The sequence below is a fragment of the Physeter macrocephalus genome, chromosome 3 (assembly GCF_002837175.3).
Source record: "Physeter macrocephalus isolate SW-GA chromosome 3, ASM283717v5, whole genome shotgun sequence".
Taxonomy (NCBI): Eukaryota; Metazoa; Chordata; class Mammalia; order Artiodactyla; family Physeteridae; genus Physeter; species Physeter macrocephalus.
In genome coordinates, this window is record NC_041216.1 from 14,771,372 (window position 1) to 14,799,270 (window position 27,899).

The following is a 27,899-nucleotide window of genomic DNA, read 5'->3' on the forward strand; positions in this document are numbered from 1 at the left end:
TGAGCCTGCGCGTCCGGAGCCTGTGCTCCGCAACGGGAGAGGCCACAACAGTGAGAGGCCTTGGGGTCCTTACTAAGGAGCTGCTCTGAAGAGGTAAGGGAGGAGCCAGGATATATATGAATTTTTTTGCTGGGAAAAGTATTTAGTCTGCTAATCACAGAAAACAGATATCTCAAGTTAACGATTTTAGTGCTTTCCTATGTAAGGGAAGATGCAAGAATCTGGCATCATTAAAAATTTTCATTACATGTGCATCTTAACTACCTAGGGGCCAGTATATCCAAAGCCCAGAATACTTCTTATTTTTCTCCGTCCTGAATTCTCCTCAGTGGCAGACTGTAGTAGCTAATGGCTTGATCCTTGTAGAACTGGAATGGCAGGAAACATTTTTTTCTTTATAGGAGAATCTACATTTTTAGAATAAAATTGTTGAGGTCTGCAAATTGCTAGGTCATTAGCATAGGACCTTCTGGGGAATCTGTGAATAGAATACAAGTGGAACAGTTTTTCAGTATGTCAAAGTCTTAACTAATTAGTCAAACTCTTGCAAATCAATTAAAGTGCATCCTAGAAAAGTATTAATTTAAGGGAAATTTGGCATAAAAGTTTTTATAAAATGAATATATGTGTCTGGATCCAATTTGTAAATCTCCACATATTGAGAATTTACAATATGCTTTGCATTAAAGGGAACGAGAGGGACATAGATGACACACTTTTTTAAAGCATAAATGTTTTGCCCTCAAATAAATTATAAGATTAATCTGAGCATAGGGCAGTTTGAAACTACAACACGACTGAGATGGCCCAGCAAGAAACACCTGTGAACTGCACCTACCTCACTTACTCTCATCTGGTTAAGTGACCAGCCCTATATTTATATACTTCTTTATTTCAATCCAATTCACAGGCATTTAACTAAGTGCTCAGTAGGTGCTCAGAGCTAAACTAAATTGTAATAGAAGTATAAAATACATCCCAGCTCTCAAAGAGCTTAAAATCTAGTGGGGAGATCAGGTGAATATATGTCTGAGATGATAAAAGCTCGTGTAGAGGTCCTCAGACTTTACTGTGCAGAAAATCCCCTGAGAATCTGTAAATATGCCGATTCCTAGGGTCTACATCCAGAGATTCTGATTCAGTTGGTCTGATGCAGGGACCTGGAACCTGCATTCTAACACCTCCTCCAGGTAATGCTGAGCTTGCTGGTTCTAAGAGTATACAGGAAAGCCAGGAAGCCTGCGGTAAAAGTTGTCCACACTCAAGAGTCCAGAGGAGGTGGAAAGGCACTCAGTGGGGACCCAATCTAGGCAGGCATGCTGCTGCCATCCTCGCTCCTTGCACTTAGTTTCCTAACAAGATGACCCCTGTCGGGGGGACACTGAAGGAGCCCCTCCTTGTCCCCAGTGGTGTGGGATACAGGCTCACACCCTAGTCTCTTGTCTCTGTGAAGGGCCATAGCCAAGCCAAGGTCCCTAGGGCCCTTGATGATGGGGTGACTGGCCAGGGAGGTCCCCAGCCCAAAGTTCTTTTTATGTAGAGGGCCTATCAGAGGCCCCTGCCCCTCCTCCCACCCAGCCGCCGGGGGAGGGCGAAGCTTCAACTGGGTGGGGCACCAAGCCGGCCAGAAGGGCCGGCCGGCTTCTCCCGGCGGAACACCACGCATGGCACCTTCCTGGGGCTCCTGGGAACTGCTGCGGGGCAGTGCAGAAAGGATGGTGTGGTGGTAGTGGTGTCAGCTCTGTCTAGATGGCGACTGCTGCTGAAGCCGGACCCTGCTCCGTGTAGCGGTGGAGATAAAGCCGGCCACCCCAGACCTAACCCGAGCGCGCAAGATGCGAGCGACCGGCGCTGCTTCAGTGGCGAGGATGGATTAGTCAGTGCCAACCAGTCCTAAGGAGGGCTACTGCCCCAGCCTGAGGGCAGGTATACCCCGCCCGCAGGAGCCCCCTGGCCTGAGCGGAAGAACATGGGGGGCTCGGGCGTCTGCAGCCTGAGAGTGGAAACCGATCAGTGGTTTCCTGAGGGCAAGACACAACCCCAGCCTCAGGAGCCCTTATTCTGAGTTTAGGAGCCACATTCCTGCTCTCAGGGGACCCAAAGCGGATTTCTACAAGCCGGGGCCCGAGAACTTCTCGGTGGGACACAGCCGGCCCCGAGCGGGGGAAGGCGGGCGCAGACTGGTCCCAACTCGGAAACACCAAGCAGCAGAGCGGGGCGGGAGCGGTTAGGCTTTGTGTCGCAGGCCAGGTGGACTCCTTGGGCCCCGGTGACGCAGGGGACGGGGTGCTAGGGGGTCAATGCCGGGGCCCTTTGCCGCCAGCTGCCCCCTCCCCCTTCCCTGCGGGCTTTTGCACACGACGCGCCGCTTCACACGGGGTAGTGGGGACCGGATAAAGCCAGCGGAAGCGGGGCGCCACGGCTGGCGTAGTGGGGGCAGCAGCGGTAGCGACAGCGGGACGACCCCTCAGCGGCCTCGGCACGGCCAGGCGGGAGCGAACTCGCGGCAGAGCGGGCGGGCGAGGGGCGCACGCGCCGGGGCGGCGGGAAAGGCGCGCAGGGCCCTCCCGGCAGGTGAGTGCGCGCCGCGGAGCGTCCCGCGCGCAACTTCCAGGGAGCACACTGCAGGGCGCGCGGGGCCGCATGGAGGCCACCGAGAGGAAGCATCTGTTGGACCCCAGGCTTGGAGCCGGGTAAGGCGAGAGCCTGGGGAGGGGCGGGAATTTGAGTGGCATCAGACCCACCTCCTCATTTGCTATCCTGCCAGTGGTTGGTTTTGACGGCGGCTTGAACTGGGACCACACAGGAGGGTGGGGGTGAGGTGAAGGAAGGAAAGGGGAAATGGAGCCTGGGCACGGAGGTCATCCCCCCACTCTTGTGGCTGAGCACAGATCCTGACCCCTGCGGGTGAGTGGGGAGTGCGTGCCTGGAGCCTTGCCCCGGGGCCAGCACTTTGCCCGGGGGCAGCCCCGCCCTGGGAGGCCCGGTGTCCCCAGACCGTGAGAGGGGGAGATCTGCTCTTCTCCCTGAGTGTAAGCTCTGCTCCTTCTCCGCGCTTGCCTGGACCGGCCCAGCCCCTTGGCCAGTTCCCAAGGTCTTTGCCTCCTCCCGGCCCTGGGAGGGATGGCGGGGGTGGTGGGGGGAGGGAACACATCGAGCCAAGACTCCTGGACTGGTCGTTCCCCAGCACCCCCTGCAAAGAGGGGCTTCTGGTCACTCCTCAGGGTCTGTCGAGCTTGGAGCATCCTTAAGCTCTTCTTCCAAATGGGCACATGGGAACAATCAGGCCCCGCAGAGAGGTAAGACTGGAGTCAGCCCTCTTTGCTCCCATCTCAGAGCTGAGTCTCCCCTCACCCTTCCTCCTGGGACAGTTCTTACAGATCTCTGTGGCAGGATGGGGCTGGCTGGATCCCTCTGTCTTCACCTGGCCTGGACTTGCAGCCCATTGAGCTGGCTACCAAGAGCAACCATTACTGTCATGCCCAGACGGGTCCTGGCAGTCACTGCGACCCCAAGAAGAAGAGGGCCTGGCACCAGCTCTGTGTGGCCTGTGCCTTCTGTCTGTTGTTCATGATTGGGGAAGTCATTGGTAAGGACTTTTTTGCTAATTAAATGAAATTGGCACATGGATAGTCTGGATGATCCAAAAGCTTTTCTCCTGGATGTTCCTGTAGTATTAATACGAATAGCTCCATATTTTATATGCACACTATCTCATGTAATCCTCACAACAACCTTGCACTGTCATATGGGTGCTGTTAGTCTCATTTTACAGATGATGAAACTGAGGCACCATAAGGTTTAGTAACTTGCCCAAGATCACACACAACTAGTAGGTCAGGGAAGACCTGAACGCCTAGAAGGAAGGAGCATTTACTGAGTGCCTGCTATGCTTTCCAGGCCCATTTTGGTTTTTGGTTTTTTGTTTTTTTTTTTTTTTTTTTGGCCATGCCATGCGGCTTGTGGGATCTTAGTTCCCCGACCAGGGATTGAACCCATGCCGAGGGCGCAGTGACAGCAGGGAGTCCTAACCACTGCGCCGCCAGGGAATTCCCCTACAGGCCCAATTTGAGCTCAATTTTCACATTCACCCTCTAAGTAGATTTTGCTAATCCCATTTCACATTGTTTTTTTTTTTTTTTTTTTTTGGCCATGCCATGCGGCTTGTGGGATCTTAGTTCCCCGACCAGGGATTGAACCCATGCCGAGGGCGCAGTGACAGCAGGGAGTCCTAACCACTGCGCCGCCAGGGAATTCCCCTACAGGCCCAATTTGAGCTCAATTTTCACATTCACCCTCTAAGTAGATTTTGCTAATCCCATTTCACAGATGGTAGAAGTTGAGGCTCAGAGAAAGTAAGTCACTTGTCCATGGTTACACAGCTAATGGTGCAGAGGTCTGGAATCCATTGTCTTTCTCCAGAGCACATGGTTTTCCTGCTGCACACACACTCTGGGAAGTTGGCTCCTTGCGGAACTGATAAGGAGCCTCCATCCTCTTGGCCCTGCCCCTGCAGGTGGGTACCTGGCACATAGTTTGGCGATCATGACAGATGCAGCCCACCTACTCACTGACTTTGCCAGCATGCTCATCAGCCTCTTCTCCCTGTGGATGTCTTCCCGGCCAGCCACCAAGACCATGAACTTCGGCTGGCAGCGAGCTGGTAAGGGCCCTGGTTGGGATGGGGATGGAGTTGTGAGAGGGGGTAGGTCAAGATTAGGTTCTTCGGTGGGTGCACTGGGTCCCTGAGTAAGGCCAGGAGGGTGATTTGGGTGGGGAAAGAGGACGTCAACCTTGGCTTCTGTCCTTTGGGAGCTCCCAGTCTGATGGAGGAGCCCTGGTCCCCTGTTCCTCTGGGAATTCCCACCCTGCAGGGAAGGAGAGTCCACCTTCCTAAGAAATGAAGTGGCCAGACTTCGAGAATAAATGACTGTGCACTAACTCTGCACATAACTCCATGGATCAGCTCTAGGGGGAGGGAAAGTTCAGCAAAGCCTTCTGAAGTTCATCTCTGGGCTGCATTGTCATTTTCCTCTTGGTGGCAGATGGCCCAGCCTCTGTTCCCTCAGAAGCCTTAGTTTGCCAGCTGAGCAATGGGTATATATTTTAATGAGTCAGCTTCAACAGAAAGGGTTGACCCAGATGATTTCTTGAGTTTCTTCTAGCTCAGATGTTCCCAGATGTATGAGTGGTGGGGTAAGGTGCAACCACACCAGCCATAGCTCCAGCGGAGCCCAGTCGGACCCGGGCCCAGACTTTGTGGGGAGGAGGAGGGGGCTCCTTAGCCTTAGGGCCCCATGCTAAGATTGGTATTGGGGACCGGGTTCTTCCTCAGAGATCCTGGGCGCCCTGCTCTCTGTGCTGTCCATCTGGGTCGTGACTGGGGTACTGGTGTACCTGGCGGTGGAACGGCTGATCTCTGGGGACTATGAGATCGAGGAGGGGACCATGCTGATCACGTCGGGCTGTGCTGTGGTCGTGAACGTCATGTGAGTGTGGCCTGGGTTCCCTGTGAGTCTTTCCCCCTCCCACTTCTCACACGCATACCTACATGCCTGCTGTCGTTAGAAGGAGGAGGTGCCGCACTCCAAGATAGGTCGCAGGATCAGAATTTCCCTAGTGGTCTGAGCTCTGGCACCTGGAATACCTGGGTCCTGCCTGAGGCCTAGGGCAAGGCCATCGGGAGCTGTAAACCTGGGGCAGCATCAAGTTCCCACCCCATACATGTCAGTGAATAACCAGAGAGCCTTCATACCTGTCATGGGGAGGGGTGAGTTTAGTTCTTGCAGGAGCAGGTGTCCCTAGGGGCAGAATCCAAGTCCTTTCTCAAGGTGATGTGCCTGAAATTGGTCTCAGTGAGAGGCAGGGTGTGTAGAGCACCAGGGTCTCTTTTGGGTTCTCTCACCTTTGCTCAGTCGCCTTGGGCAAGCCACTTCCTTCTCCGGGCCTCAGCTTCACCATCTATGACATGGTGAAGGCCCCTCTGTGGGGCTTTCCTGCTCTGAGACTTGGCACTGGGGCATCTTTGTGCCCAGATTCAGCCTGGCATTAGATGGAGCTGAGCCCCTTCTCCTGTTGGTACTCTGAACCAAGGCCACGTGGGTTGGGCTCCTCACGTGGCCAAAGGGATCATGCAGGCTGGGGATGCCAGTCCTGATGGGGGCCTCTACCTGGCTGATTTGAAACCTCTATCTGCTACCTCAATGAGCCCCTTGGCCTTGTCTCCACTTCTCTAGAATGGGGTTGATTCTTCACCAGTCTGGCCACGGACACAGCCATCGCCATGAGCACAGCCACGACACCAGCCAGCAGCAGGAGAACCCCAGTGTCCGAGCTGCCTTTATCCATGTGGTTGGAGACTTTCTGCAGAGCTTGGGCGTTTTAGTGGCAGCCTTTATTTTATACTTCAAGGTTAGAGCTGGGGACACAGCGAAGTGGGCCGGGAGGGGAAGGGAGGGTAGATCACCTGGGGGCTTCTCTCTGCACAGGACCCTTTCCAGATTCTAGCTCCCTCCCAGCTCTGGGCAAAAGGGTAGGAGAGGGAAGGAACATTTATCCAACACCCAGTAAGTGTTAGCACTTCTGATCTTGATAACAACCCTGAAGGGGAGGTGGTGGTGTTTTCTGCAGCTCAGAAAGGCTCAGGGACTTGCACAGCATCACCCAGCTGGTAAGTTGTGAAGTCAGATTCAAACCCAGGACTGTGTGCTGCCTGGGCGTTGCCCATCATATAGAGGCAGTGTGGTGTAGTGGAAAGAGCCAAGGGTTGTATTTGAAGCCTGGTCCACCCCTTGCCAGCCGCATGATGTGGAGTGAGTCCCTTGCTCTAATTGAGCCTCTGTTTCCCCATCTATAAAATGGGGATGTTGGACCAGATGGTGCCTAAGATTCCATTTAGCTCCGTCCGTGTGTCAGCCCCTTGGGCAAGGAGGTGTGGGAAGGTGCAGTGCCTTATCCTAAACTGTGGTCTGTCCTGCCTGTCCTTTTGGTCACAGAATAAAAGGTAGAGAACTGGGAGGCAGGGTCAGGGTGAGGCTCATGCCCACCCTGCAGAGAGAGCCCCTCTCCCTGACTTAATGCTGGGTGGGAGCAGAGAAGGGAGGCTAAGGTGTTGGGTGGTGAGCCCCAGCTCTGCCTTGCCCTTTTCCTGTAGCCAGAGTACAAGTTTATAGACCCCATCTGCACCTTCCTCTTCTCCATCCTCGTCCTGGGGACAACCTTGACCATCCTGAGAGATGTGATCCTGGTGCTGATGGAAGGTAACCTGGGCTTGGGGCTCCCTTTCTGCTCTTGGCTCTCCAGCTCTAATGTAAGTTCAGGTGTGTGTGTGTGTGTGTGTGTGTGTGTGTGTGTGTGTGTGTGTGTTGGGTGTAGGGTGCATCCCAGCACATTGGCGGGGGGCCATGGTCTGGAGCCTGGCATAGGTTGGAGAACCTCCTGGGGCCCTGGGCTGATCTTGGCATTGAGCAGGGCCCTCAGGTGTGGTTGTTTCTGGAAATGTCCTCTGGATCGTCCTTTCCTTCCTCTTACCCCCAAGGGTGCCTCCTCCCTGCTGGGATGCGTCCTCCCTGCCTAGTCAGGGGGCTTCCGGCTGGTGTCTGTAGCACCTAGCCCTCCAGTCCTTCCTCATGTTTCCTGAGTCTCCACTTGGCTTCCCTTGGGGGTGAGGTTTATATTTCTCATTGCACAGTGGGGTCGGGGGGCGCAGACTGAGGATCAGAAAAAGACGGTTGGTGTTGGACAAGACTGCGGAATCCACTCCAGCTCAGGCCTTCCTTTCTGAGGACCCCCACCTCCAGAGGACGTGGCAGGGCTTTGAGGGGTGCTCAGTGGTGGCAGATGGTCTGCCCTGAGTTACCACACTTATTCACCCAACTCGCTTGTGCTCAGGATCTTGGGTTATAGGTCTCTGTGTGGTCAGGGTTGGTCTAGATCCTGATTTGGGGTCAACAGGAGTGCTTGGCTGCAGGTCAGAGCTTTTTCTCCAAGAATGTGACTGACCCAGATAAAAGTGATGATAAGGATTCCCCATGCGGGTGCAGGGATCCCCAGGTTCCCTTCTTTAAAAAAAAATTTCTTTTATTTGAAGTATAGTTGATTTACAATGTTGTGCCAGTCTCTGCTGTACAGCAAAGTGACTCAGTTATACACATGTATACGTTCTTTTTTAATATTCTTTTCCATTATGGTTTATCCCAGGAGATTAGATATAGTTCCCTGTGCTATACAGAAGGACCTTGTTTATCCATTCTACATGTGATAGTTTGCACCTACCAACCCCAAACTCCCAGTCCATCCCTCTCCCTCCCCCCGCCGACCTTGGCAACCACAAGTCTGATCTCTATGTCTATGAGTCTGTTTCTGTTTTGTAGATAGGTTCCTTTGTGCCATATTTTATTTTATTTATTTATTTATTTTAAAGTAGGTTTTTTGTTGTTGTTGTTCTGTTTTTTAATTAATTTATTTTTGGCCGCATTGGGTCTTTGTTGCTGCACGCGGGCTTTCTCTAGTTGCGGCGAGCGGGGGCTACTCTTCCTTGCGGTGTGTGAGCTTCTCATTGCGGTGGCTTCTCGTCATGGAGCACGGGCTCTAGGTGCGTGGGCTTCAGTAGTTGTGGCACGTGGGCTCAGTAGTTGTGGCTCGTGGGCTCTAGAGCGCAGGCTCAGTAGTTGTGGCACACGGGCTTAGTTGCTCCGCGGCACGTGGGATCTTCCCAGACCAGGGCTCGAACCCATGTTCTCTGCATTGGCAGGCGGATTCTCAACCACTGTGCCACCAGGGAAGCCCTCATTTGTTTATTTTTGTTTTTATTTCTGTTGCCTTGGGAGACTGACCTGAGAAAACATTGGTATGATTTATGTCAGAATATGTCTTGCCTATGCTGTCTTCTATTAGTTTTATGGTGTCAATGTCTTATGTTTAAGTCTTTAAGCCATTTTGAGTTTATTTTTGTGCACGGTGTAAGGGTGTGTTCTAACTTCATTGACTTACATGCAGCTGTCCAACTTTCCCAGCACCACTTGGGGAAGACAAAAAAAAATTTTTTAATAGAGCATATACTGTGGGACTAGGCACTGTTCTAGGCACTGAGGATAGGGTGGTAAACCAAACAATTGTCCTGCTCGCATAGTTTCCACTTCAGAGGGAGAGACAGCAAGAAACTAACAAATAAGAGAATTTCTGACAGTGCTAAGTGTGAAGAGGAAAATACAACAGGGTGATATGATGGGGGTCATTTGGGAGGTGGGGGCAACATCAGGCCAAGGAGGTCTGAGTGAGGAGACATTTGAGGAGCAGGAACAAGCGTGGGTGGAGGGCGCCCTTTCCTTCAACCCCTGTCCCTGCCATCCTCAGGGACCCCCAGGGGCATGGACTTCATGGCTGTGCGGGATCTGCTGCTGTCGGTGGAGGGGGTGGAAGCCCTGCACAGCCTGCATATCTGGGCGCTGACTGTGGCCCAGCCTATCCTGTCTGTCCACGTCGCCATCTGTGAGTAGTGGGAACACTCGGGGTGGGTGAGAGAGGCAGCGGGGGGCCCGGGGCCGTCCCTGATGGGTCCAGATGACCCCAGATGCTTGCAGTGCCCATGCATTGGACCTGACCCCATGCTGAGTACTTGACATACATTATTTCATTTGGTCATCACAGCCCCATTTATAGATGAAGAAACTGAGGTTGGGGGGTGGGGGGTGGTAAGGTCACTTACAGGCTCTTACAGCTAATCAGTGGCAGAGGAAAGATTCCTAGCCTTAAAGCCAGTGCCTTTCCTGCTCTTTCAGGGTTGTGCCGGGTATGGGAACCAGAGGGTTGCCTGGTACAGGAGTGAGTCTGGGGGTTTCCTGATGTTCATCGTCCCCTATCTTGTTCTGCTGGGAGTAGGATATGAGACTGGGGCTCCTAATCATTCCTAAGGGCCCAAGAGTGAGTAATCGGTTCTCTGGTGCCTCCCCTCATGTGTCCTCTCTGCCCCCAGCTGGGAACGCAGATGCCCAGACTGTGCTGAAAGCAGCCAGAGCCCGCCTGCAGGGGAAGTTCCACTTCCACACCATGACCATCCAGATAGAGGACTACTCTGAGGACATGAAGGACTGTCAGTCATGCCAGGGTCCCTCGGGCTGATTGCCTGGCCGGGCAACTGGGGCACGGACAGGCCTGCAGACGGCTGGACTGAGTGTCCCCCAGGCCCAGCCAGGGCTCTGCCTACCCCAAGTGGGTTATAAACCAGGTCCCTCTCCTGACTGCTGCTCCATGTTCAGTGTGGAGGAGGCTCGTCCCACTCCAGGAATGGGCTCTTCCCCGTCTCCCCCATCTGACTACCGCCAGCCCCAGGATGGGAACTCTGCAGGTGTAAAGCTGGTGTGACCCCGCTCTTCCAGCTCCCGGTGGGGCAGGGTTTGGGCCTCATCCTCAGCTAATGCCGCCCTACCACTAGCCTCTGGAAAGGCAGTGGGGCATAGTGAGGGGTGATAGAGGGGAGACTCATTGTCCCCTCACCTACCTGCCTCATTTCCCATTTTCAGTCTGTCTGGCCTTTGCCTTATGAATCTGTAAAGAAGCCCTGGGACAGAGCCCTCTTCCTCTGCCTCTAACAATATGCTACAAGGAGTCCATGAGGACTCTGCACACTCATACGGGTCCCCCCTGAGATGGGGAGCCAGGGGCACCTGAGGCTGATCTGTGTCTGAGTCATTTCACTGAGAGCCAAATGTTTCCTTTTCCTGGAGGTCGGGGGCTTCTGACTAGGTAAGGACCCACAGGTTTCCTCTTTTTTTATTCCCCTCCACCGCCTCGCCAACGCCCAGGAAGCTGTGCCAACACAAAGGTGTCCTGGCGGGAGGGATGGAGGTGGGCAGAGATTTCAGCTTGGGTCCCCCCCAAACAGCCCTACAGGCCCCGGGCCACTCCTCTTGCCCTGATTGTGTCCCGGGGTCGAGGAGCCTGACACTGGGTATGGTTGGGCCAGCTCTGTTGCCGGTATGGCCTGGCCTGCTCAAAACTTGGGAATGGAGGACAAAGAGGGTACCACCTGAACAGGAGCCCCTGGCTTCCTGAGGTGTGTGTGAAGATTCCTGAATTAGGAGGTGGCTTGTATTTCCAAGATGAAGCCAGGGGACCTGTCCCCAGTCTCACAGAGGAGGCAGCATGCCCAGTCATCAGGTGGCTCTGATCTAGTGATCTGTCTCTGCCCTTAGGCAGGTCAGCGCCTCTCTCATCTGCAGACTAGAAATGTTGACACCTACCTCACAGGGTTGTTGTGAGGACTGGAACCAAAGTCAGCTGAGCATATGGTGGTTGTGGAAGAGTGGGTACTTTTATCATCATTCTGGAAGGATGGCCTGAGGGGCCAGGTGGGCTTCCCAGCCTCTGGGGGCAGCACTGGGTTTGTCTTGACTCTGTCCTGACCCACAGCGGGAGGAGGAGGGGTTGGTCACTCGCCTTCCCCTCTGAGCCTCTCTCTTCCCATCTGTGAAATGACCTGTTTGTGCCTTTCCAGCACTGTCATGGGGTTGGCTGTGATCTAGGTTTGAGGGTTCTTTGGCCCCTTCAAACCTGTGGGAAGTTGTTTGTGCTGGCTTGGAAGTGTGTGTGTGTGTGTGTGTGTGAGAGAGAGAGAGAGAGAGAGACCGCTGGTGGAGCTCCACTCCACCCCAATCTTGGGAATCAAATTCCTCCCTCCCCTCAGCCATGGCAGGCCGCAGGAACCTGAATCCTGGGCTTTACTATATTCCAAGTCCTTACACACCTCTCAAGAGACAGTGATTGCTGTCCTCCATTTTTACAGATGAGAAAACTGAGGCTCAGAGAGGTTGAGTCACTTGCCCAAAGTCACACAGCCCTAGGCCTCCCCCTACAGCAGGGGCTGGGGACCTGCTCTGGGCTGCATATTGGTACAGTATGAGCCCTTGGGCCTGGCAGCCCACAGGCAAGGCCATGCCAAGGTAGTTCAGTGTTCTGGGTGCTGCAACTGTGAGTGGGGAGGGAAAGGTGTCTCTTTCCCCCAGCTGGGCCTGGCACTTGGAGTTCTCCCCACCCTGGGAAGGCTGCCGGGGTTGCAGCTGTGTGCTTTCTCAACAACTGTCCTTGACTCAGGGCCAGACTGTCTCCCTTCCCCTTAAACTCCCAGTCCCCCCTCCATCTCAAGAATATAGCAGCCCCATGCCTCCCCAAAGAGCCTTCTCTGCATCCCACGCTGTGACTGGCTCTGGGGATGTCCTGAGTCATCCAGGGGCCAGAGGTCAAACTGGAGGATGTACGTGGGAGGCCTTGGGGACACCATGTTCTGGCCAGAGAGCTAGTCACTAGTCACGGGAGTTTCCAAAGCTGCGAGGCCATCAAAGCAGAAAAACACCGGATACCCTGGACCTGGTTTGGACCCACCATCCCCGTTCCTCTAGAGTGGCCCCAGCTCCCAGGCAAGACCTGAGTCCCCCTGCCCCCGTGCAGCTGCTGTAGAGGTATTTATAGCCTGAGCAAAGGGGCAAAGACACGCGCTTTATTTCGGAAGTGATCATTCCAGTTCCAGGTGGGTGAACCCAGGAGAACCCAGCGTCCCCTCCCCCTCTCCACTCTCACCACCAGGGCGCTTGGGACCACCCTTGCTCCCACACAGCCCACCTAGAAATGGCCCCTTCTTAGTCCTAAGTGTGTGGGCCAACCAGTTTTCCGACTTCAAGCTGCGCACCACCAATCTCGACGTCCCCGCTCCCCCTAATCCCACCCGATGGGCGTTTCGAGCTTCCTTCCCTTTCCGGGGGGAGGGAGCGCGACGCGGTGCTGACCACTAGTGGTCCAGGCTGGTAATGCAGGACGACGGCAGTGCCTGAGCCGAGGGGCTCGGGCCCGGCAGGGCCATCGGCGTTCCCATACCACCCCCAACTGTGCTCCGCCAGGTCGAGAAGGGAGCCACGAAACTGGCTCCCCGGCACTTCTCTGCTGTATTCTTGGGGCGCGAGGGTTGCGCCCAGGATTCTGCGAGACGCTGCTTTCCGGCCGGACTAAAAACCCGGGGGGGGGGTGGGAGGTGCAGTTTTGTGTCTCACTCCGCACACCTGTCCACACCCCCGCCACTGTCGCCACAGAGCCAGGCATGTAGTTGATGTCTCTTCCATCTATCTGTTCGTCAAATATTTGTGGCGCACCTGCCAGGCCAGAGAGACGAGGACACGGCCCTGCCCTCCCGGGGCTCCCGGGTTAGTCCTGGGCCCTGACGGTGTACCTTGCGAGGCAGCATGAATAGCGTCGGGACTAAGGGACACATCCGGCTGTGAAAGCGCAGAGGATCCGGGGCGGGGGTGGGGGTCAGGCAGGTTCGTGGAGGAGGCGAGGATCTGAAAGAGAAGTAGATGTCAGCTCGGCAGAGAAGCCGAGAAAGGCATTCCAGGCAAGGGGTCTGCGAAGGCAGAGGAAGGGCCCCAGAGCCAGCGACGTGCACGTGCGAAGTGCCACTAGCGGCTAGGCTGGGGGGTGGGGGGCGAGGCGGTGGCTGGCCAATCGGGTACTGCCGTGCTGGCTAAGTGGCAGCCTTGATTGGGTCTCCAGATACCGAAAGGGAGGAGGCGGAGCCTCCCCACTCCCCCGAGGCAGTTGCAGCGACCGCTGGGAGCCGAGCGGGGGTCTCAGCTAGTCCCTCCTAGGGCTTCTCCAGGCTGCGATACTTCTTACGCAGCACGGACACCGGGTCCTTGAAGAGCACTGGGTCCAGACGGAGGCGAGAAGATACCAGGGGCATGTGGCCGAACCCTGCCGCCATCTGGTTGATGCAGTTGTGGGCTGCGGGCTGCGGCTCCTGCGTGAGCCCCGGACCCCCAGGCTCCTAAGGGGGGCGGGGAGAAATGCGTTGAAGGGCTTCTCTGTCCTCGGAACCCCACCCTCCCCCCGCCTTGTGCAGCAAAAAGGGTTGGGGTTAGAATGGGAATCCCTTCCCCAGCCGGGACCCTCCCAGTGCTGACCACCACCCTAGATCCTCACCAGTGGAGGAGGTCTGGCCTCCTGATGCCACATCCCATAGGGCACCTTGATAGGGGGCAACTTGGTGACGGATGCTACTAGGAAGTTCATCAGGACATCCACACAGGTGGGTGCCTCATCTGCCAGGGTCCTCAGAGCCTTGGGCAGGGAGTGGGTGAAGAGGGTGTGGTAATACCTGGGTAAGGAGTGGGGAGGAGCGGGAGAGGCTGCAGCTGAATTCCCCCCCGCCCCAACCAGACCCCATTCTTCTCCCTCCTGACCTTACTCTCCCTTTGACCCCAATTCCTAAACTTCTTGTGAAAGTCCTGCTCCCTTTTCTGCTGAGCCTGGCTGCCTCAGAGAGCTCCCACCCCAAGTATGCACCACTCTCCACTACTCTGTGTTCTGTGGCTTGTCTGCAGCCAACGGAGAACTCCCTGCCCCCTCCCTCACTGCTCCTTGGGCCCCCCTTCCCTGGGCTCTGAAGTCTGAAGTCACTGCCAGAATGAGGGGAGGATCAGCTAGTTCCAAGGCCATCAAACATGGCAGGCCAAAGACCAGCTTCAGGAAGGCTGTGGATTCACCCACCCCCAAATCCAAACGCTGTCCATATCCTCTGCATGGCTCTACTTAAAATACAACTAGCTGCCATTTGTTGACTATCTGTGTGCCAAGGACTTCATGTATTTTTGTTATTTGACGATCATACCAGCCCTGTGAGGTGAATACACTTTACAGACGAGGAAACTGAACCTCAAGAGAGGTGAGGAGACTTGCCCATCACAGCACTGGGAAGTGGCCTTGAACCTGGATCTCTGAGCTCTCGGCTGACTGCTGTGTCCACTCCCACGCCACCCTGCTCCTGGTTCAAAGGAGGGTTCTCTGGCCCTCTGAGCCCAGCGCCGGGGCTGGCATCTGTACCTATGGTAGAAGGCAGCCGAGGTGAGAACCATGGAGAATTCATTGGTCCTCTTGGCAGTGTAGCCCCAGCCACCCCGGGCTTCATCCCAGAAGTGGCTCCACGTCAGAAAGCCGACCATCCGCTCCGGGAAGCTCTGCCACACCACAAAAGCGAAGTCCACCTGGGGAGATATTTAAGTAAGGTGTGAGGAAGGACTTCCTGCCCAGCCAGGAGCCTCCCGAGACATGGAGGCAAGGCGAGCCTGGCGGAGGGGACTCAGGGGAGAGGAGAAGGGAGCTAGAAAATTTCCAGGGGATGCTTAGGGGAACTTTCCCAATTGGGAGCTAGAAACAGTGCTTTTGCAGCTAGGAGCTGAAAACTCCTAAAGCAGGAGGCTGGACTTCTTGATCTCTGGTCATCCCAGCTCCCGGGGTCTGAGGGCTGCCAGGGCTCCTCTTGGGAGTCCTCACCTCACTTGTGGAAAGACTGCTATGGGCATCCAGGCTGAGGATGGCATCGGTGCTGATGGCACTGTACGGGAAGAAGCGGTCACTGACCTGCAGGGGGAGGGAGTGGAGGGCAACTCAGCCGTAGGACCCCTCCCCGGGCTCCCATGATGAGTATCTGCATATCTGCTAAGCAGGAGCCCCTGCAGACATGGTGTAGAAGGAAGAGCAGTGAAAACAGCAAGTCTGCCCGGAACTCGGACCTGAGGGCCTCATTTTCCCTCTCTGGACTTCGGTTTGCCCTTTGGTAAAATGGGGCCATTGGTGTCTAGGGCCCTTCCAGTTTTGACATTTCAGGATTCCTCTATTGTCACAGTAGATGTTCACCTCGACCCTGGAAGGGTTGTCAAACATCCTTCGTTTGAAAGAAACAGGTCCGGAGAGATGAAGGGACTTTTCCAGAACAGCATAGGCAAGCAGGTGTGTCACACCAACCCAGGTTCTTGGAAGCCACCCCTTCACCCCCGCCCAAAATGCTGCCACCTGTCCAGGTTTCCCCTCTATCCCTTACCCGAGGCAGCGATGTACTCTCTCTGCCTTCCCTCATCATAGAAAACCCCAGTTCTCTGGAAGCACAATTCACAAGGGCCAGGGATGGAAGAGAATCATTTCTGTTAGGCCTGCAGCTGAAACCCATGGTCTGATTTCTCCAGGCCCAACTTGAAGTCCAGCTTTGGCTCAGGCCCAAGTAAATCACACTATGTATGTCCTCCCCAGATCTCAGGTTTCCGGGAGTGAGCCCACCCTTCCACATCCCTCCCCATCTCTCACCTTCCTGTGCCCATCAATGACTGTCAAGGGCACTGCTGTCTTGGGCCACCTGGTTGGGGGTGGCTTCTCACTGCTCCAGAGAACCAAGATCTGGAAGGAAAGGGGGATGTTCCTGACGTCTGGGTCAGAAGGCCAGGGTGTGTGTGGGGTGTCCCAGGAGTAATCTTTCTCAGGGTGGAAGAAGTTTGGAAGAGCAGCTGTATATGTGAGTTTGGGAGGAGTTTAGTTAGAGCCAAGGTCCTTTCATGACTGCCCTGTTTTTGCCTCTGAGCTTCCGGAAGGCATGAATTCCAGTGACATGAAGGTAGCTACCTGTAGCATTAGAACTCAAGTCGCACCTAGCCTGGGCCCTGACCCCATGCCCCATCCCCATCTTCTCTCAAAGGTTTTCATTCTCTTCCTCCTGCTCCTTTATCATTCCCAGCCCAGTTCAAATGTCCCATCTTTGAAGCTGATCCGTCTGCACCCTGGCTGAGCTAACTGCTTGTCTCCTTTCCCAGTACTCTCAAGAGCCTATCTGGCTTCTCTGGAAGTGAAATTTGACAGTCTGTGTCCTGGAAAATGCTAACTGAATATGAATCTGGGGCAGAATCCATTCCTACTTTTTCTCTGCATCCTCAGCATCAAGCCCAGGGTGCTCAGAAAAGGCTGGATGAATAAACGAATGCATGTATGTTTATTTCAACCTCCACAAGAGGCACCTGTTTTTCAGGTGGCTTCATCAGTTTCCATGAGGGAGGGGGAGATAGAGGTGAGGGAGGGGGGGTACAGGTGGGGGAAAGGAACTAGAAACTTGGGACTGAAAGAGGAAGGCAGCAATGGTACTTGAAAATCCTTCCCATGCCTCCCCGCAAAATGTGTGGTTATCCTTGGCGTCCAGATGTCTTCAAGGGCTCTGCCCTGTTTTGCCCCCATCCTGGATCCCGGCACCCCAGCTGGCAAGGGGGCAGACCTGGGCACAGTGCTGGGAGCCTGCCACAGCCTGGATGAGCTTCAGGGGGGGCTGGCCTGGAGCCCCACCCCAAATCAGGGCGCTGAACCTGCCCAGAGGACGAGAGCCTGGAGGAATGAGACACAGGCTATTAGGGCGGGAGGGGACAGAACCCCCTGAGAATGACCTGAGTTGGGGACTTGGGGAGCCAGAAAAGATGTGGGAGATTTGGGGAGGGGCTTGGTGGGGCTCTATGGTTGAGGCTGGGGCAGAGACTTGGGGAGAGTTGATGAGGGGACTTCATGTTGTTCCATCCCTAGGGCATACCCTGTTGTAAGTGGTAGAAGGGGAAGTCCGAGGGGCTTGGGGAGAAAGTGGGCAGGGCCAGGATTGCCCCTGGGGGGCTGTTCCACAGTAGCGAGGGGTGAGCAGAGGCTCCAAAGATCCGGTCCTGAATAATCTGTGAAATGAGAGAAGGCTGTGCAGAGGGAGCGGCCAGCGTGGCCATGGGCGGGGTCTGAGGAAGTGGGGACCTGGTGCAGCCCCACACCTCCCCCTTCAGGAATCTGGGGAGGGCAGCATCTGCAACACCAGATCGCTGGGGACAGAAAGGTTCAGAAGTCCAGGGTAGGGGGTCACTCAGTGATGCTGTCTTCACTCATGGCAGATACCACTAACAGGTCATGACATTTTTTCCGGACCCAGAATCCCTCCCAGCATACGCCCCAGGCAACCAATGCCCATCAGCTGGAGTTGGCACGTGCTTTGAAATCTGTCTGCTACAGATGGGGAAACTGAGGCCAAGACTGGAGAAGGAACTCATCCAAGAGCTCCGAGCCAAGTCTCTGATTCATCTCAGAAGCATCTTCAAGGGGGAAGCCCAAACACCAGGGCAGAGGAGGTGTCCGAAGAGAGGGGCATGGAGAGGGGCAGGGATGAGGCAGAGCCAGACACCAGAGCCCCCACCAGGTGAATCCCCCTCACCTCCAGAGTGGTATGGATGACCTTCTCCACTGAGGAGAAGTAGGCATCCCATAGAAACTGGGTCTGCTGACGCAGGGCAAGGACCCGTGTGAGGGGCATCTCCTGGAGGGCAGTCAGGACCTGGGGCACAGAGGGAGCAAAGGAGAAGGCATGGGGCCCTGGCAGGCCCTGACTCGCCCTGGGGTGGGGACAACCTAGGTTGGAGGTCTGGGAAGCAGAAGCCCGCTCCCCACATTTCTCCAGGTGGGTTGGCAGCTGCCAGCCTTGGCAAAATCCCAGGTAACTTAGCAATCAAGAGTTCAAGGGTCACACAGAGCTGAGTTTAAATGCCACTTAGTAACCGTGTGACTGTGGATGAGCTACTTAATCTGTCTGAGTCTGTTTCCTCATCTGTAAAGTGGGAACAATAATGGTACTTGCCTCGTAGGGTGGTTGTGAGGATTAAATTAGATAATACATATTAAGGGCTTAGCACATTGTAGAGGCTCAGTGAATGGAGGCTATTCCTGTTAACTTCTTACACCATTCTCACTTCTCAGGGCATTCAAGGCTCATGCATATGTTTTTCAGAGCTGGGCAAAATGAGTTTCATCAGATGGAAAAGTCACTCTGCATTTTGCTTCCCCACCCCAAGCTCCATGTAGGCACTCAGATTTCGGATTTTTGTGGCTTTCCTTTAAACTAGGTATTTAATCAGTCATGGACCAGTGGGGTTGAGCCCATGGAGATCATCTGGTCTCACTTATCCCATTGTACAGATGCCGGGAAACTGAGGCTGAAAGAGGCTGAGTTCTTGCTCTCAGAACCCCAGAGGCTTGGGGCTGGGCGCAAAATCATCAATATACACAGATGGGGGATAAGAATGAGGACCGAGACCAGCCTGGGGGCCGGGATCCCGGGGTCCTCCCATGTCCCGGGTCTAGTCCCCACCCCATTGGTAGGGCCCTGAGCTACCTGAAGTGGGAGCCTCTCGTCAGCTACAATGGCCGCCTTGGTCCAATCGATGACCTCAGAGAAGGGCAGCTGCCAGCGAGGGCTGAGAAGCACAGGGATGCAGCCAGCCTGGGGGGTAGGGAGGTCACTGGGGAGCCCAGTCCCACCCTGCACACACTCACCCCTCCTCCCTTTTCCAAGTCAGCAACTGCTGCATTGGGGGCAAGGGGTACAGAGGAGAGAAAAGTGGGGTTTTTTGGGGGGGAGGTGTTTTGCAGAGGGTTCAGTGAATATGGCTGTAGGCACATCTGAGTCCCAGAGTAAAGGAGTGGGCAGCTCACCGGCCCTTCCCATTGGCCTGGGCCCAGACTGCCCTTCCAGCTCAGGAGTGTAGGGGGACAGGGATGGGGGATGCCCAAGTCGGGGTTGTACCTGCAGGGCTTGAAGGAAGTGCAAGGCATCAGGACTGCGGCCAGGGATGAGGCAGAAGGTGGCATTGGGTAGCGTTGCCCCAGGGTGGGTCCTAAGGAGCACAGGAGGGGGCCCTGCACACAGGAGACCTGAGACAGCTGCCCGTCACCCCCCTGACTCCCCTGATGGCCCCCCATCCCTCCACACCAACAATCCCAAATTCACAATGTACAAACCCACCACCATGTTCTCATATGTTAACAGACACTCCTGCACACGCCCGGCCATACACTGCCCCTCGCCCACAGCTGGGGTAGCACCTCTAGCTCTGCCGCTGCCCTTGGTGGTATTAGACACCTCCCTTCTCTTCTTAGGACCTTGGTTCCCTCGTTTGCAAAACGGGAGGTGGTGGGAGCTGACGTTTCCAAGGCCGGTCTGACTTGGGCAAGCACGCATTTGCCCTCCCACCGCTTGGCCTCAAGCAGACTTCTGGGTGGCCCTCACCTGAGTGGCCTCCATGCCCTGCCCTCTCCCCATCCTCAGAGCCCAGGCCCGTGAAAGGCTCTTCTGTCAGGAGGTGGGCTGGGCCCCCAGCCTGGAACCACACAGGAAGCCGCTGCCCAGAGGCCCCCTTGCCCAGAGGACAGGCCTCCTCTGTTCCTCCCACCTCCCCCGACCAGCCCCAGGGCCACACTCAGGCTGTGTGTGCCTGTTGGGGGGAGGGGTAGGAGTCACAGCCTCCTCAGAGCCACCACCCTGGAGCTGCCCAGCCAGGGAAGGAGCGCCCATGACCTGGCTACGGGGTGTGTGTGTGTGTGTGTGTGTGTGTGTGTGTGTGTGTGTGTGTGAGAGACTGTTGAATAGGGCCTAGATCTGGTCCTGAGTCTGAACCTTCAAGAAGCAATCCTAGGAGTACTTAGCCTCTGGACCAACCCTCATTGAACAGATGGGGAGACTGAGTCTCAGAGAGCCCCGAGGACTGGCTCAGGGTCTCAGAAAGGGCTGGGGCAGAGCTGGAACTAGAACCAAGGTGTGCTAACTCCTGGCCCCAGGTTATCGGAACCACCCCAGACCTGCTGCCCAGGGGTCTCCCAGAGGACCCTGCCTTCTTTGCTGATGCTCAGGTGTCCCACCAGGCTTCTTCTGGAAGAAGCTACAAGTTAAAAACAGGACACCCTCCACCTCTTTGAGAGCCACAGCACCAGCCAGCCACAGCCCTCTCCTCCTCCCCCAGTAAAGCCCTAAGGGACTGAAAACCCTTAAGTTTAAGGCTTCAGAGAACCCAGAGCCAGAGAGCCTGCTGAATAAACTGTATCAGTCAGTCCTTCTTAACGTCTACTGTTCCCTCTGTGTCTTTGTACCTCCTTCTCTCTCAGCCTGGAGCACCCCTCCCTGCCTTGCAGCCTGAAGAATTCCTCCTACTTGGTCTTAATGTATAAAGTTCAAATATCACCTCCTCTGGGAAGCTTTCCTTGGTCTCTCCAGGGATGGCTCCCTCCTCTCTGCTCCCACAGCCCTTATGTGCACTGCAGTAGTAATGAGCCAAGCTAAGCTTTACTGAGCATGTCCTTTGTTCTAGGTGCTTTACATGCATTGACTCACTTCATTCTCACAGCAACCCTATGAGATGGGAGGTATGTGCTGTTAATATTCCATTTTACAGATGAGGAAACTGAGGCCTAAAGAGGTCACACAGCTCTGAAGTAGAGGAGCCGGGCAGGCAGCTTGCCCACCCTCTCTCTGCTTAACAATGTGTGTCACACCAGTGACTTGTCTGTCTCTCTAAGAAGACTAAGCTACTTGAGGGCTGGGGCTGTGCCTCCCTCATCCAGTATCCCCAGGGCCTTGCAGGGCACCTGGCTGAGTATGGGCACTCAGTGGGGGCTAAATGAATGAATGCTCAGTGTGCAACAGAGGAGAGACCCAGGACCAATGGACTAAATGTCTGAAAGGTCAGTTTCGGCACAAATTCTAGTAACGGAGCTGGCTGAGAATAGCCAGTGGGTGGCCTTGGGAGGTGGTGAGTTCCCGATCAGAGGCTGGACCAGCACCTCCGTGTGTGTGTGTGTGTGTGTGTGTGTGTGTGTGTGTGTGAGTGTGTGTGTGTGTGTGTGTGTGTGTGTGCTGTAGAAGGGGTGGATCTCGTCGTGATTGCTGATGATCTGTGACCGTGTAAAGTGCTTGGCGTGGACTTGGGGCCTCAGTGTCCAAGGCTGCTGTCAAGGGGACTCCACCCATGGCCACAGGCAGGGCTGCATTGCGACTTCCAGTGCCCTGCGTACTTTGGCCTTTGCAGTCCCTCAGCCATAAAAATATTATAAAAACTATATTCGATAACTGTGTTGGTATAAAAACAAACATACTAATATTATATATGAAAGCATTTTCTTCTATTTAGAAGTTCACTTTTTCTTCTGATTTTCAAAGAAATGAGAACATTTTCATGGGCCCCTAAAGTATCATGGGCCCTAGGCACTGCACCTCGTGCGCCCAGTGGCGACAGGCCAGGGGACCTTAAAACATGCATTAAATTTATGTAAAAAAACCCCCAAAGCAGGGGAGAGCCTATACACATGTTTATATACACCCAGAGTACTTCAGAAAAGACACAAGAGAAACTAGAAAGGGTATTTGGCTCCAGGAGGGAGAACTGGGTGGCTGGAGACAGGGGTGGGAGGGAGTTTTTACTGTATACCCTTTTGTGCCTTTGGAATTTTGTACCATGTGAATGAATTCCCTATTCATAAAAATAAATAAATAACAATTTAAACGGGTGGAGGCTTATTCTAAAGCAATATGAGACTGTTCAGCGAAGGTGGAAAAATATGGGCTTTGGAGCCAGAAGCGTGGTTTAATCTCAGCTCTGCTGCTCTGAGCGCCTGATCGGAGCAGTGAGGGAGGCTGTGGTGAACCGCGGAGCTTGTCGCCAAGGCCCTTGGCTGGCTGCCTCCACGTCTCTGAGCCTCAGTTTCCTGTTCCCTGAAATGGGGATCATAACACCTCCCTTGAAGGGTGCTCGAGAGGATTAGCCATGACTTATGTAAAGCAGTGGAGCAGGCTCTCCCCAGATGCCCGCTTTCTCCCCTCCCCGCTTCCCCCAGCAGAGTGAATGTGGGACGGTGGCAGGGGCCTGAATCGCCTCTTTCTCTGGCCAGCACTTGTTTATTCAGGCCACCTTCCGGGCGCTGGCCTGTGGCCGTGGGCCTCCCTCTCTCTCTGTCCCTATACTTGACTGGCTGCTCAGGCAGCTGCCTGGCACGTCAGGGAAACTGAGGCTCCAGCTACTCCAGAGGTGAGAAGTCCTGTTGCCTGCAGGTGGGTTGAGGCCAAAGACAGAAAAGCTTGAAATTCAGAGGACAGTTAGAGGCTGTCAGGCATCACACCTTGGAAATACACTTATCGAAAATGCTACTCAGAGGGTGGCCCACGCCTATTAGAAAACGTTGGCCAGTTCCGGCCAATTTGGATTCAATCAGTAAACATTTAGTGAGCACCTACCTATTGTGTGCACTCCCCAAGTTTCAGTTTCTCAGAGAAGTTCAGGCTAAAATAATTTTCATATTCACCAGCAACCGACTGCATTTAGCCATAACTAAAGCAGCTGAAAGAAGAACTTCCTGTAACCAAGAATGGCTAAGTGCCTAATCAGAAGTAAGGCCAGGCAAGGTGAGCGGAGAACCTTGTCACCAAAGGTGAGCTCTGTCTGAGTTTGGAGTTTGAGGTACCTGGGGGGATCGGCAGCTTTTCGGGTGATTTGCCGAGGATGCCTGCTAGGGATGGGTCCTAGCAGAAGGGTCACGGGGACTGAGGGGCAGTTCTGCTCTTACACCTGGCTGCGGGGCTCCCTGGAGGTCATGTGCCTTCAGGAGGTAGAGAGATTCCATTCCCACAAGAGCACTGTGGCTGAGAAAAGCCCCAGAAGCCCCAAGCAGAGGCAAAAATGGAGCTTGTCCACGTGAAGAATTCCTGGCAGGGAAGTGGAGCTCAGAATAAGCCATGTTGTTCTAGCAAAGCATAGGGAGATACCTGAGACAGGGGACAAGGGAAGGATTCTAGAGTGACAGGTTCCACCTCCAGTCTGCCCAGCCAGACTTTGGAGACTGCTGGCCTCCTGGGGGTTGCAGAGGGGTTAGGGTACTTAGGCGTTAACTCCTTTACCACCTGAGGTGTGTCACCCCAACTAGCCCAGGTAGAGAGAAGTTTCTACGTGAGCTCTCCATGTCCCCATGGGTCCCCATGCCTCTTGTATATATTCAGGCACTCTCACTGGTAGGAATTCTTCTGTAGGTCTGACTTAATTCATATTTGCTATAACCAAAGCCTGTTACCTTGAGAGGTTAATCCCGGAAACTAGACATAGGAGCAGCTTCCATCTGTGACCATGGCTCTGAGGCATTTGACAGGATTGAGCATAAACTCTTGCTTAAAAGCCAGAATTCTAAGGCTGACGGCTTTGGAGCCAGGCAATCCTGGATTAAAATACCGGCTGTACTCTTTCTGGCTGGTTGGCCTCAGACAAGTTACTCAACCTCTCCGAGCTTTAGTGTCTGGTACACCAACACTTCAAAGATAAAGATTAGTATTATTTTATTATAATCATTTATAAAAAGTACTTAGCACATAGTAAGCACTATAGAGTTGTATGTTAAATAAAATATTAGGGAAGAAAGGATTGGAATAAAAGAAGAAGAATAGGAGTGAGTCACGTTTTATGCTTTTAAAGATCCCCAAGGAAGAATTCCAAAACCTTCCTTGGACACCCCTTGCAGCAAATCACCATCTCGGTGGTAGTGTTCTCTGCTGTCTAGCCTGATTCCCTCCTGCTGCAGCTGAGGCCTAAGTTTGCCCACCTCAATCCTGCCCTCTACCCTGGCCCCTGGGCTTGCTCCCATCACATACCCTTCCCATCCAGCCCCCAAGGGGAAAGTTCCACTTACTGCTTGGGTCCACGGTCCTGCTCACAGCGCCCATCCCAGGGGCAGGCAGAGAAGTCGGTGCCTGCCACGTGCCACCTGCCCCTGTCCTCTGCCAGGGCTAGCAGGGCCACCCCGGGTCGGGGGCTGTGTTGTCGCAGCTGGCCAGGTACCCCACCTCGCAACGGGTGGGCTTCAGGGAGAAGCGGGAGGGCCACGTCAAAGCCGGGCCGGAAGGTGTCCACTGTGGGACTGGCCCCGGCCACCATCGCCTGTCCCAGCTGGAAGGTCCGGGGGCAAGGGGCTGGGTGGAGACTGAGGACCAGATGGTTCCTGCCCCCATCCCATTGCGGGGGCACCGGGTCGCACTCTCCAGTGGGGGTGTCCGGGCTGAGGAGGAGGAGGAGGCAGGCCTCAGCAGCGCTGAGCGTGTGGTAGCGGGAGCCCTCGATGGAAGCCAGGATCCTGCGGTGAGTCTCAGAGACGGGTCCAGCCGCTGGGTACACGAATACCTTGAGGCCACCACCTCTGCATTTCGAGGTGTCAAAGCAAGCTCCCCAGTTGCAGCTGCCACCACGGAGGGCTTGAGGAGGTTGAGGGCCATCTTCCAGGAGCTCCCCAGGCTTGGCGAAACTCTGCAGGAGCTCTGCGTCCAGCCAGTGGGGCCAGCCTTGGGGGACTCCTGCCCGGGGTCTGGTGGGCACTGCCAGGCGGAGAAGGGGGAAGACTCCCAGCAGGACGAGGAGCCAGGAGGCCAACAGCGCCAGCCAGAGGGACTTCCATCTCCATGACTGCATGTGGCCGCCCACAGCCAGGGCTGCAGGAGGCAGGAGGAGCAGGGGCCTGAGTGTAGGCCTCTGGGACTGCGATCAGCCTTCTAGGTCAGCACCTGCATCATACAGATGGGAAGACTGAGGCCCATCGAGGGCAGGCTGCCTGTGTAAGATCAAACAGCAAGTCACAGGCCAGGCACCAGGAGGCCAGGTAGGACCCAGCTCTCTGGCCCTGCCTTCCTGCGGTCAGGACTCTGCTTCCTTGGCCTTTGGACAACCAAGCCAGCCTTTGCCCTCCCAGCAGGGCCCCCTTCCCCTGGCGCTGCTCAGGCTGATGCAACCCCTGTCCAGACTGCAAGGCAGTGTCCTTCTGCCCTCCTGGCTGCACCCCCTGACCTTGGCCTCAATGCAGAGGAGGGCCGTCTGCCAGGCCATGGGGGAACCCATGAGGGTTCCCACAGGAGGCGGCTTGGCCAGGGTGCAGGGCTGGGTGGAAGCAGGGCTGGTCTCCCCAGTCCTCCCCCTGCCCGAGTAGCCCCTGAGCAGCCTGGCCGCACCTGTGCCCGCTTGCAGGCACTCCTGGGCTGTGGGCCCTGCAGCTGGTGCTTAAATTAGACCCTGCATCCCATGTGGGCTCTCAGAGTCAGCTGAGGTCAAGGCCTGAGTGCAGCCAGTGGCCCCTACCTGGGGGGCTGGGAGGGCTCTGGGTCCTGGTCCTCTCCCCCCTTCCCACTGTCCTGGCTCAGGCGGCTCGGCCCCTCCTCCCTCCAACGCTAGTAGATGGTCCTGCACCCTTTGGCTTGGAGCTATCAGGGTGCAGAGGCCAGGGTCCCCGTGCCAAGCCCCTGCCCCATGGTCCCCAAGCCCCACTGGTATCTTGCGTCGCCTCTCAGGGCAGCATCTGGCCAGTCTAGATCTCTTTCCTAGCGGCAGCCTGGCTCCTCCCCTGCCAGCCCTGATTGGCTCCTGGCTGGGAGGCAAGGTCTCCACTTAACCCCTTCCAAACCCGTTTTCTGGATTGCTATTAATAATAACCCCCAGGGCCCACACCTCACAGTTGGCCTTGAGCTCTCACAACCTCTGTCTCTGAATTCTCACATCAACCTTCCAAGGCCAAAGTTTATCACTGTTGTTTCCTATGGATGAGGAGAGTGAAGCTCAGAGAGCGGATGTTATCTTATAAGGTGACCCAGCTAAGGAGTGGCAGGTTGGGGATTTGAACCCAGAGCTCCTGACCTGAGTCCTTAGAGCTTCCCACTGGTCACCGCAGATGGGGGATTCGCTCGTGGCTGGTAGGCAGGCTCTCCGCTTAACCCCTTCCATCAACAGATGAGATAAGTGAGGTGTCAAGGGGCTGGGGCGCTGGTATTGGGCAAGGTGCTCCCAGCTATTCCCAGGATTGGTCCCTCTTCCTTCATCTGCCCCGCCCTCACCCTCCACCAGTCCTATCCAGCTCCAGCTCCAGCTTTTTCAGGCCCGTTCGTGGCACCTTACACTCAGGCGCACAGGTCAGCCCTTGCCTGGAGCTCTGTGGGAAGGGTCTGTAGGACCGGATGCTTACTCCAGTTCATATGGGGAGTTCTTTCTGAGGGTGAACTGACTCTCCATTAGTCCACACCCCACTGAGGGTTTCCCCCGGCTCAGTTCTTGGGTCTGTGCTCTACGAGGGAAGTCAGGAATGGGTGATGTCGCCCACTGAGGAATCGCTGAAATGATGAGAGAGAGAGACTCTGCCTGCCAGGAGCCCCAGTCTGGCGAGGGCAGCCACAGGGAGCCAGGCAGACGTGGAGTGGACTCTGCTTCTATCTCTTACTGGCTGGATGACGTTGGGCCTCTGCCCCCTCTTCTCTAGGAAGGCAATAAAAATATCTGCCATGAGACAGTAGCCTGGTCAAAGCTAGGCCTACCCTGTGGGTGTCCCTCAACAAGTGGCAGCCTCCTGCCTTCTTGCCTTCCTCTGATCTCAGAGGGCCGCTGATCTGATGAGGGAGCCACCATGGGAATGTTATCCCTTCAGTGGGCAGCCAGTCTGGGGTGGGGCACAGTTCATACATCCAAGAAAGTCCTCAAAATGGCCAACAGAGGGGGAATCTGACCTTTTTGCACTACAGGGTCAGTCATTAGGTGAGGGGCTGACTTCCCTGCATGCATCGGGTTCTCTCCTGTGAAGAGTGGCCGTTGCACATGCAGCTCCTGCCTTTCACCTTCCTCTGCTAACTCCTCCTCATCCTACAGGGATCAGTCCGAGGCTCCCTTCCTGTAGGAAGTTTCCCTAACTATCCTCCGGCTGGGTTACGGAGCTCCTCTAGGTTCTCGTGCCATTTCTTCATCCTCTGTGCCTGTACTCATTCATTCATTCATCCAGCAAATACTTAATGAGTACTAAATATGGGCCAGGTTTTGTGCCAGGCACTGCAGATGCAATATTGAAGAACAATAATAACTAACATTAGCTAACATTCATATTATACTTAGTATGTGCCACGCATGGCTCTGAGTGCCAGTGCATTCGCTTATTTAATCCTCTCTTGTGAGAGCTTTGAGGGAGATACTATTATTATCCCCATTTTCCAGATGAGGAAATGGAGGCCCAGGGAACTTAGGTAACTTGATTCAATTCCCCCCACACCTCAGCCTGGATTTGGACCCAGGCCATCCGTTCCATTAACTTCTGCACCATTCCACCTCCTGAGCTAGAGGCACAGCCCCACCCTCCCAGGCTCACTGTCCCAGGGAAAGAGAGACCAGTGACCAGGCAATTACAGGAGGAGGGAAGGGGGACTGTGGGAGTGCCCAGAGGGGCTGCCTAACCCAGGGGGCCATAGAAGG

At 55.1% G+C, this 27,899-nt stretch overlaps 2 protein-coding genes across 11 annotated transcripts; one reads left to right on the forward strand and one right to left on the reverse strand.

The window, feature by feature from the left end:
- Positions 1-1,642: 1,642 nt before the first annotated feature.
- SLC30A2 (solute carrier family 30 member 2) lies at positions 1,643-18,060 on the forward strand. 5 transcript variants are annotated; one of them, XM_028487632.2, is made up of 8 exons: positions 1,643-2,693; positions 3,394-3,589; positions 4,517-4,663; positions 5,336-5,489; positions 6,237-6,411; positions 7,154-7,259; positions 9,355-9,489; positions 9,974-11,274. In XM_028487632.2, the coding sequence occupies exons 1-8, from the start codon at positions 2,301-2,303 to the stop codon at positions 10,117-10,119; spliced, it is 1,452 nt and encodes a 483-aa protein (XP_028343433.1). In that variant the 5' UTR covers positions 1,643-2,300; the 3' UTR covers positions 10,120-11,274. The 5 variants fall into 5 exon arrangements, with proteins under 5 accessions (XP_028343433.1, XP_028343431.1, XP_007111401.1 ...); XM_007111339.3 differs by having other exon boundaries at positions 2,554-2,693; positions 3,372-3,589; positions 9,974-11,264; XM_028487642.2 differs by lacking the exons at positions 9,355-9,489; positions 9,974-11,274 and adding exons at positions 3,225-3,299; positions 17,762-18,060 and having other exon boundaries at positions 2,673-2,693.
- Positions 12,927-26,109, reverse strand: EXTL1 (exostosin like glycosyltransferase 1). Of its 6 annotated transcripts, XM_028487618.2 has the most exons (13): positions 25,755-26,109; positions 24,322-25,233; positions 19,406-19,496; positions 18,995-19,102; positions 18,041-18,160; positions 17,384-17,516; positions 17,078-17,184; positions 16,126-16,215; positions 15,319-15,405; positions 14,869-15,029; positions 13,969-14,143; positions 13,656-13,813; positions 12,927-13,328 (listed from the first exon to the last, which is right to left on the reverse strand). In XM_028487618.2, exons 2-13 carry the CDS (start codon positions 25,092-25,094, stop codon positions 13,121-13,123), a joined length of 2,211 nt encoding a protein of 736 aa, XP_028343419.1. In that variant the 5' UTR covers positions 25,095-25,233; positions 25,755-26,109; the 3' UTR covers positions 12,927-13,120. The 6 variants fall into 6 exon arrangements, 5 of the variants coding, with proteins under 5 accessions (XP_028343419.1, XP_054939499.1, XP_028343422.1 ...); XM_055083524.1 differs by having other exon boundaries at positions 24,322-26,109; XM_028487627.2 differs by having other exon boundaries at positions 13,204-13,328; positions 13,663-13,813; positions 24,322-26,109.
- Between the last annotated feature and the right edge of the window lie 1,790 nt (positions 26,110-27,899).